At 48.9% G+C, this 10,270-nt stretch overlaps 1 protein-coding gene across 31 annotated transcripts in view; it reads right to left on the bottom strand.

The window, feature by feature from the left end:
- PPP6R2 (protein phosphatase 6 regulatory subunit 2) overlaps nt 1-10,270 on the bottom strand; it is a 77,235-nt gene that overhangs the window by 49,331 nt on the left and 17,634 nt on the right. For 25 of the 31 annotated variants that reach the window (XR_002733545.3, XM_023221644.3, XM_023221649.3 and 22 more), the window contains one exon: nt 2,786-3,028. Coding sequence is in view for 27 of the 31 variants with exons in the window: in XM_023221644.3 (XP_023077412.1) it covers nt 2,786-3,028 (243 nt within the window). In the remaining 4 variants the exon portion in view is untranslated. Of the gene's footprint in view, nt 1-2,785; nt 3,029-4,876; nt 5,088-7,452; nt 7,580-10,270 lie in introns of all 31 variants that reach the window. The other 6 variants (XM_023221652.3, XM_023221656.3, XM_023221664.2 and 3 more) reach the window with 3 other exon arrangements.

Raw genomic sequence — 10,270 nt, 5'->3', positions numbered from 1 at the left:
GGGCATCTCTGCCTACAGCTGAGCGGACTGTTCACTGGGGCATCTCTGCCTACCTAGGACGTCTCCCCCAAGTTCACAGTCCTCTTACTGTTTGCTCGGTTCTGCACTTATCTACTACTGATTTCTCCCAAACTCTGTAAGACTCTCCTGGCTCACTGATGCTACTCTGGGGTTCCTGTCCTGATTCAGAAGACGCCTCCCCACTCTCCTAGCCCCATACCTGTCTCTCAGCTCTAATTTGTCACCAGACTGGGCCACATTTGGGAGTGGGAGGGATGGGGGCTATCAACAGTGATGCTGACACAGCAGGTGTGACCGGCACACCAGAAGCCACAGCAGCTTCTGGCTGTAGCCGCCCCACCCTAAGCCCTCGTTTCCTTACAGGCAAGACCCTGCTCAGGCTAGAACTCTCCTCCCCATCCCAGCACTGCTCCCCTTATCTGAAAGGACCTGCCTGACTACCCTAAATGAAGTACTGACCACCCCCTGCCACAAGGACACCCTGGCTCCCTATCCTGCTTTATTTTCCTTCTAAGACAAAGACCAGCAAAGAGTTTCTGTAAACGGCCAGGGAGGAAATATTTCCCATAGCCCCTGCTGGAGCTGCTCAATGCTACATGAGATGTGGATGTGTGTGGATGTGTCTAACAAGACTTTATTGGTGGACACTGACACATTGAGTTTCATGTCGTTTTCATGTGTGTAACAAAATATTCTTCTTTTGTTTTTTTTTTTTTTTTTTTTTGAGACGGAGTTTCACTCTGTCGCCCAGGCTGGAGTGCGGTGGCACGATCTCAGCTCACTGCAATCTCCACCTCCCGGATTCAAGCCATTCTCCTGCTTCAGTCTCCCTGAGTAGCTGGGACTACAGGCATGCACCACTACGCCCGGCCAATTTTCGTATTTTTAGTAGAGATGGGGTTTCACCATGTTGGCCAGGCTGCTTTCAAACTCCTGACCTGAGGTGATCCACCCCCGTTGGCCTCCCAAAGTGCTGGGATTACAGGCGTGAGCCACCATGCCCAAGCTTCCTTTGATTTTTTTCCCCCAACCATTTAAAAAGGTAAAGGTAAAACCAGCTGGACATAGTGGTTCACACCTATAATCTCAGCACTTTGGGAGGCCAAGGTGGGTGGATTGCTTGAGCCCAAGAGTTTGAAACCAGCCTGGGTAACATGGTGAAACCCCATCTCTACAAAAGAAATATAAAAATAAATTGGCCAGGCATGGTAGCATGCACCTGTAGTGCCAGCTACTTGGGAGGCTAAGGCGGGAGGATCACTTGGGACTAGAGGCAGAGACTCCAGTGAGTCGAGATCATGCCGCTGCGCTCCAGCCTGGGTGATAGAGTGAGACCCTGTCTCAAAAAACTAAAATAAAAAATAATGCAAAACCACTCTTCACTCACAGGCCACACAGAAACAGGACATGACCTGCAGGTTGAGGTTTGCTGACCTGAATGGATCTCCCACTTCCTGAGGCGTCACCTGGGGACACAGCGGGCCATGTGCTCCTCACACAGCGGCACTGTGAGCAGCTGGGAGGCTGGCTCTGCCCCGTCCTCCCTCTTGCCGCAGGCCCATCCTTGCTCACTCTTCTGTCCTGACTCAAGGCCCTGAAGCTCCAGCCATCTTGCCCCACTGCCCCCTTCCTCTGTGTCATCTCCTAGCATCCTGGCCAGGGCTGAATGGACGTTTCAGGGAAACCTTTGAGAATGGACGGTACCATGAATGGCAATCCTGTATGTCCTTCAAGCTGAAGACCCTAAAGTGAAGCATGTCCCAGGACTGTGGGTCAGACACTGCCCATCTCTCCTGCCTGGCCGTTCTGTGGCCTGGAGCCAACCCTGCTGACAGTGCTGCCTTATGCTGCAATGACACCCGCATCTCTAGCATGGGATCTGTCTTTTTTCCCCGACATATTGCCACTCAAAACACTCTGACATGTACCAACCTAAAATTTACTTATAACTCAGAATGAGAAAATGCAGGCACAAGACAGCCAAAACTTTTTTTTTTTTTGAGATGGAGTCTCGCTCTGTCGCCCAGGCTGCAGTGCAGTCACATGATCTCAGCTCACTGCAAGCTCCGCCTACCGGGTTCACGCTATCCTCCTGCCTCAGCCTCCTGAGTACAGTAATGGTGCCCGCCACCATGCCCATCTAATGTTTTGTATTTTTAGTAGAGACAGGTTCCACCGTATTAGCCAGGATGGTCTCGACCTCCTGACCTTGGGAGGCCAAAGTGATCCACCCGCTTTGGCCTCCCAAAGTGCTGAGATTACAGGCGTGAGCCACCGCGCCCAGCTTTTTTTTTTTTTTTTTAAGACAGGGTCTCACTCTTGTCACCCAGGCTGGAGTGCAGTGGCACAATCATGGCTCACTGCAGACTCAACCTCCCAATTCAAGTGATCCTCGTACCTCAGCCTCCCGAGTAGCTGGAACCACAGGTGTACAACACCACATCCGGCTAATTTTTAAAAAAATTTTAATAGAGACAGGGTCTCACTATGTTGCCCAGGCTGGTCTCAAATTCCTGGGCTCAATTAATCCACCCACCTCAGCCTCCCAAAGTGCTGGGATTACAGGAGTGAGCCACTGCACCCAACCTCCAAACTCCTCAACATCACACCCCACCGGAGTGCCCTCCTCACTTCTCACATGAGGTGGATTTTTACGGCTCGCTTCTTCACCAGAAATCCCCACCTCTGGCCATCCTCAGACACTGCCCGCGGCATCCCTGCAGTACTGCCTGGCGTACTGGCCCATCACAGCTTTGGTACATACTTGAAGCGGACCTTCTCCTCCATGTCCAGGGGCGGATCCTGTGTGATGAGGCTCACCAGCTCCTCCATGCACTGCTGCCTGCACAGGAAATCCAGCAGCTTCTGGTTCTGAGCCTTACACTCCTGCAAGATGTCATCTTCATCCATTAACTCCTGCAGCGTCACATGCTCCTTGTCCAGCAGCTTGTCAACGTGGGACGTGGTGTTCAAGTCAAACTTCCAGAACATCGTGACGGCCACGGAGCTGCAAGCGAGGGCAAAGGGGTCACTTCCCTCACCTCTGCAAATCCAGTTTCAGCAGCACTAGACCCAAGACCCAGAAGTCCATCCGCAGCATGAACACACACGATTCCCAGGGCTCAGGATGGTGATGCCCATCAGGAATGGTCTGGGCTCACAAAGTTCGCACAGACTTCCCAGCTGTTCGGCAGCTCTGAGGCTGCACCCCAGCTCCAGGACCTGCCTCTCCAGGTTCTCCTCTGGGCTAAGCCCCTCCTTTGCCCTCATTCCCCACACTGTCCCCCATCCACCAGCACACTCAACACGCTCCTCAGTGTTCTTTCTTGCTCTGTGGTTCTGTTCGGCGAATGTACCCAGGTGTCTCTCCCCCATGTGTCAGGGATGCCTTCTGTCCTGAGTGAACACTGGACACCTCCCCTCCAAAAGTCTCACATTTGTGAGCAAACTCAGCAAGTCAAAATCAAGACAGATGATGCCACCTGACCCTGTGCTCACTCCTCTGCCACCCCCCAGCCACCCGGCCCCTCCACTCATCGTCCCCATCTTGCTGAATCACACCCAGGGTTATCTCTGAAGCAGGCACCTCCTCACATGTACACCAACCGGGCACTAGGTCTTGCCACAGGCACCTGAGGAATCACCACTGATCCAGCCCCTCCTCTGCTTCCCGAACATCCCGGCTCTTGCTGTCGTCGTCTGGACAGACAAGGTTTGTCCTCCCTAGGGTCTTACATGTCACTCTGTAGGCCAGGGCTGCTTAGCAATAAAGTTTTCACTATTCTGATAGAAAGTGAAAACATAAAGCCCACATCTTTAACAAAGTTAAAACTTTATGTGAGATTACAAATCTTTTCAATGTTACATGAAACATTATTTTTAAAATTATAAATAGTAGGTAGAATTTATCTTATCTAATATTTTTACTTAAAAAAATAAAAGGCTGACCACAGATGTAAATGCCCAGGTTTGTCTGTCTGTAAAGCCGGTGCTGCTCTAGGACCCCTGACATGGGAGCCTCCACCATCCAGCCATACTCCCACAGCCTCTGGCTTTTGCTAATTTGAACTCACTTGATGTCTGCACATATTCTCATCTCAGCTTCAAAACCTCTCCTGGCCCCAGATGCCCACTAAGCTACTTTCTACAGCATGCCACCAGGTCCTCTGGGCACCTCCTGGGTCTCCTGGACCCCATCTGCACTACAAGGACACTGCATTTTTCTTCCCATGCAAACTGCACTTTCCTACTTGTATCCTTCTGCACAGGCTCCGTACCAGCTGCAGCTAAGGGTGTGGCCCTGCAGCCCCTAACCTATCCACACCACTGGGGTGGGCCCTTCTCATGGACTTAGATGTGAAGAGCCCAGAGGTGGAGCTCTTAAGGCCCCAAAATGAAGCTGCTTTGACTTTCAGCACAAGGGACTCCATATATACACTGACACTACATTCAGTTTTGATTCTGGGGTGTGGGGGAGTTCATTTTTTTTTTTTTTTTGGTAGAGACAGGGATTCACTACGTTGCCCAGGTTGCCCTTGAACGGCTGAGCTCAAGAGATCTGCCCGCCTTGGCCTCCCAAAGTGCTGGGATTACAGGCGTTGAGTCACCACACCTGGTCTGCATTCAATTTTCCTTATGGGTCTTAAGATCTTCCTTACTCTTCTTGTAAGGAGTGTGGATAGATATTTATGAGTGGTAGCAGCAAACTTCAGAGGACCAGAAATAATGATTCCTAAAAGGACTTTCAGGAAAAGATGGCTGCCTCCACACACATACGGGATGCTCCTCTCTCCGAAATGCACTACGTCTCACATACCTGGATGACACACAACCCAGGAAAAGAAGCAAATCCCACCTTGTCAAGGCTTTTTTTTTTTTTTTCCTCCAAAATCAGAACTTGCAAGATAGGGCAGTTAGAGGTGACTTGTGGACAGTCCTGTTTCTAGCCACAGAGAAGATGGAAGGCTGGGTGGATTACAAGAGACCATCAACGAAATAGGATCCTGTTAGAAGAGTTTTTCTAGTAGGATCATTTAAAACAACCGGATTAATCCAAAAGACCAAAGCTAAAAATAAAAATACAAGGAGATAAGTAACAAAAACAGAGGAGATAAATTTTAAAAACCAGCAAGATACCAGACATAAATTCAACCATTTCAATAAGTGCATTAAATGCAAATAGTCATTTCAATTAAAGACAAACATTGTCAGATGGGATTTTATTTTTAAAGATGGTGTTTCGCCATGTTGCCCAGGCTGCAGTGCAGTGCCACAATCATAGCTCACTGCAGGCTCAAGCAGTCCTCCCATCTCAGCCTCCCAAGTAGCTAGGAGTACAACCGAGCAACACCATGACTGGCTAATGTTTAAATTTTTTATAGAGATGGGGGTCTCGCTATGTTGCCCAGGCTGGTCTTGAACTCTTGGTCTCAAGCGCCTTGGCCTCCCAAAGTGTCAGGATTTCAGATGTGAGCCACTACATCCGGCCTGAATTTTTTTCTTTTTTTTTTTTTGAGACAGAGTTTCACTCTGTCACCCAGGTTGGAGTGCAGTGGCACGATCTTGGCTCACTGCAACCTCCACCTCCCGGGGTCAAGCGATTCTCCTGCCTCACCTACCCAGGTAGCTGGGATAACAGACACGTGCCACCATGCCCGGCTAACTTTCGTATTTTTAGTAGAGATGGAGTTTCATCATGTTGGTCAGGCTGGTCTGGAACTCCTGACTTCGTGATCTGTCTGCCTTGGCCTCCCAAAGTGCTGGGATTACAGGTGTGAACCACCACACCCAGCCCTGAATTTCTTTTATTAGTTGACACATATTTAAGGATTGTTATGTCTTCTTTTTTTTTTTTTTGAGACAGAGTTTCGCTCTTGTTGCCCAGGCTGGAGTGCAATGGTGCATCCGGCTCACTGCAACCTCTGCCTCCCGAGTTCAAGCGATTCTCCTGCCTCAGCCTCCCAGGTAGCTGGGATTATAAGCATGTGTCACCACGCCCAGCTAACTTTTTGTATTTAGTAGAGACAGGGTTTCACCATGTTGGCCAGGCTGGTCTTGGAACTCCTGACCTCAGGCGATCCACCTGCCTCAGCCTCCCAAAGTGCTGGCAACACAGGTGTGAATCACCACGCCTGGCCTGTTATGTCTTCTTGATGATTAATTCTTCGATCACTTTGAAATGTCCTTCATGATCTCTGGCAATATACCTTGTTTTGAAGTCGGCTTTGTCTGATATTAACATAGTACACCATTCTCACCATTCTTGTGACTCATGCTTGGTATGTCCTTTAACATCCTTTGACTTTCAACCTACTTGTGTCTTTATATTTAAAATGTTTCTCTTGAAAAACAGCATATGGGCCAGGCGCAGTGGCTCACGCCTGTAATCCCAACACTTTGGAAGGACAAGGCAGGTGGATCACTTGAGGTCAGGAGTTTGAGACCAGCCTGACCAACATGGTGAAACCCCATCTCTACTAAAAACACAAAAATTAGCCGGGTGTGGTGGTGCGTGCCTGTAATCCCAGCTACTTGGGAGATTGAGGCAGGAGAATTGCCTGAACCCGAGGAGGCGGAGGTTGTAGTGAGCCAATATCACATCACTCCACTCTGGCCTGGGTGACAGTGAGACTCCATCTCAAAATAAAAAAAAAAAAAGAAAAGAAAAAAAAAAATCTCTGCATAACAAGAACATTTCTATGTTTCTGTTATCTCTCCCCACATTATAAGAAACACTCAAAAATGATCACATCAGGCTGGGCACAGTGGCTCATGCCTGTAATCCCAGTACTTTGTGGAAGGCGGGCTGGGATCACTTGATGTCAGGAGTTTGAGCCCAGCCTGGCCAACCCCATCTCTACTAAAAATACAAAAATTAGCCAGGCATAGGGGCGCACATCTGTAATCTCAGCTACTTGGGAGGCTGAGGCAGAAAAATCACTGGAATCCAGGAAGTGGAGGTTGCAGTGAGCCAAGATTGCGCCACTACACTCCAGCCTGGGCAACAGAGCTAGACTCCGTGAGAGGCGTCCACTGTAATGGCACTGGTTCAGTTACAGCTAATTTCACTGTCGAAGAAACGGACTCCAGAGCATTTACTAAGATAATATGGCAGACTTCTTTTTTCAAATTTTTCTCCTATCTGCACAACCACACCCTATCTATCCTCCAAAGAGATGCTAGCATCTTCCTGGTTGGCCCTACCTACACGGAAGACCTTTCATTTCCTTCCCTACATGACCTCAAGGTCAGCACCGACAGCATCTTCGAACAAACAAGTGGTCATGGCCAATGGCTTGTCGGTTTAAGGCATTTCTGGTTACACCGGGAGTCTCAACAGAGCATAAGGATCCTCTCACATTCTGACTCCCATCCTCAGTGGTCCGTCTGGGATGTCTAGCACAGTATGATCAACGTCTTCTTGATTCTTACCCAATGCTAAACGAAAGGAACTTGAAGTTCAGCTTCTTTACTTTTTCAGGATGGCATATCCGTCAGACAGAAGGTAGATTTCAACAGAAATGTTGCCCACATGACCATACAGTTCCATGAAAGAGCCCTTTAAAAAACAACATTCTGTGATAGAGACTGTTGCTAAGAGAAAATCAGAATCTGAAATGCCTATTAACTGGCCACAAATCGATTGTGTTTTTTTGTTTTTGTTTTTTGAGATGGAGTCTCACTCCGTCCCCAGGCTGGAGTGCAGAGGCGCAATCTCGGCTCGCCGCAACCTCCACCTCCCAGGTTTAAGCGATTTTCCTGCCTCGGCCTCCCGAGTAGCTAGGAATACAGGCACCCGCCACCACATCTGGCTAATTTTTGTATTTTTATTAGAGACGGGGGTTTCACCATATTGGCCAGGCTGGTCTTGAACTCCTGACCTTGTGATCTGCCCACCTCAGCCTCCCAAAGTGCTGGGATTACAGGTGTGAGCCACTGTGGCTGGCCCTTTTTAAAAAATGTATGTCTATTTTTGAGACAGGGTCCTACTCTGTGAGCCAGACTGGAATGCAGAGGCCTGAACTGAGCCACTGCTGTCTCAAACTCCTGGGCTTAAGCGACCCTCCCGTCTCAGCCTCTCAAAGTGCTAAAATACAGGCATGAGCTACCTCCAGTATTTTGGCTTTTTTTTTTTGAGACAGGGTCTCGCTCTATTGCCAAAGCTGGAGTGCAGTGGTGGGATTTTGGCGCACTGCAGCCTCAACTTCCTGGGCTTAAGTGATCCTCCCTCCTCAGCCTCCCAAACAGCTGGAACTACAGGCATGCGCCACCACACCCAGCTAATTTTTGTACTTTTATTTGTAGAGACAAGGTTTTTCCATGTTACCCAAGTTGGCTTTTTTTTTTTTTTTTTAATCCTAAAAAATTTTTTTTGTAGAGACCATATCTTGCCACGTTGCCCAGGCTGGTCTTGAACACCTGGGCTCAAGCAATCCACCTGCCTCAGCCTCCCAAGGTGCTGGGATTACAGCATGAGCCACTGGCACCTGGCCACTGTTTTTCTTTTAAAGATTTATGATCAAAGTCCTAGCTCTGCAGTGTGACCTGAGGCCACTTACATGATCTCTCATGCCTTGATTTCCTCACCTATAAAATGCAGCAATCAACACCCTCTGTGGTGAGGATTACTAAGTTATGCCACATAACGGCTCTCGAGCAGTTCCAGCACATTTCATTCTCGAAGACCCTCAGTGTAGAGATGGAAACAGAGATAAGGTCACTCGCCACAGAGGGCATGCTGCGTGGGGGCCCAACCTGTGCCCTCATACCTCTCTTCCCGCTTCCACCTTCAGGACATCACACTGTCAGCTCAACTGCAACCTGGTAGGAGAACTGACACCATGGAAATCAGCAAGTGTTACAAACCAGGAGGGTTTTTCCTCCCCAGAAGGCCCATTGTTAAACATTTACCAACATGCCACTGGACGGGCTGAATGCTTGATTTCCATTTCCATTTGGCCCGGAAAAAAATGGCAACGTGAGCCCATGAAGCACAAGGAATATTTGTACAACCAAGGAACAAACAAGACTATGTCGATCCTGGGCATAGTCCACTGAAAAAAGACCAGGAAAAAAAGTCTAACTTTAAAAAGGGGGTGGAGTGGAGCAAACAGGTTAAATAAAAATCCAAAATCAGAAGTGAAAAGAGGCCAGGCACATGGCTCATGCTTGTAAAATCCCAACTTAGGAGGCCGAGGTGAGGAGGTTCACTTGAGCCCAGGAGTTCAACACAAGCTTGGGCGACACAGCAAGACTCCAGCTCTATGAAAAAACTTTTAAAAAGTTAGCTGGGCATGGTGGTGTGCACCTATAGTCTCAGCTACTCGGGAGGCTGAGGCAGGGGGATTGCTTGAGCCCAGGAGGCTGAGGCTGCAGTGAGCTATGATCGTACCCCTTCACTCCGGCCTCAGTGATACAGCAAGACCTGTCTCAAAAATAAATAAACGATTTTAATTTAATACATAAATAAAGTTCTCAAAGGCTGCTTCTTCCCAAAAACAGTAGCAAGGTACTGCGGAAGAGCAGGGCGGACAGGAAGAGAGGGCCTGGATCCACACCCTCCACCTGTGTGACTGCAGGCATGTGTGGGAGAAATTCTACTTGTCCCCAGTTTCCAGTCTCCCTTTCTTCAACAGAATGGAGGTCAGCTGGGTACATGGCCACCCTCCTTCAGCCTAACTTTTCCAGCCTTCCTTACAGCCAGTTATCATCATGTGACTAAACTCTGGTCAATGGGTTGGGAGTAGAAGTGACACTGGAACCTCAAGCTCTTACTGTTGTGAGCTTCCTTGGTTCTGATTTTTCCACCTGGTGGGAAACCAAAAACCATAAAGACCCTTTTAGATCCACGAGGGGAAGCCACAAGCTGAGGAAGGCCACCTGGCCGACCAGACTGTTAGAGGAGAAAGAAACATGCTTGCATCTCAAGCCGCTGTTCTTTGGGACCTCCTTTCTGCAGAAGCTTGGTTTGTACCTTACTGCAATTTGAGCAAGGTTCTTTACCTCCCTGAGTCTATGGCTTGAATAAATAACCACTCCAAAACTCATGTTAAAACTTAAGGCCCCATCCTGGCTAACGCGGTGAAACCCGTCTCTACTAAAAAATACAAAAAAACTAGCTGGGCGAGGTGGCAGGCACCTGTAGTCCCAGCTACTTGGGAGGCTGAGGCAGGAGAATGGCGTAAACCTGGGAGGAGGAGCTTGCAGTGAGCTGAGATCCGGCCACTGCACTCCAGCCTGGGCGACAGAG

The sequence above is a fragment of the Piliocolobus tephrosceles genome, chromosome 19 (genome assembly GCF_002776525.5).
Source record: "Piliocolobus tephrosceles isolate RC106 chromosome 19, ASM277652v3, whole genome shotgun sequence".
Taxonomy (NCBI): domain Eukaryota; kingdom Metazoa; phylum Chordata; class Mammalia; order Primates; family Cercopithecidae; genus Piliocolobus; species Piliocolobus tephrosceles.
Note: the sequence above shows the minus strand (reverse complement) of the source record. Positions and strands in the feature narration are given on the sequence as shown.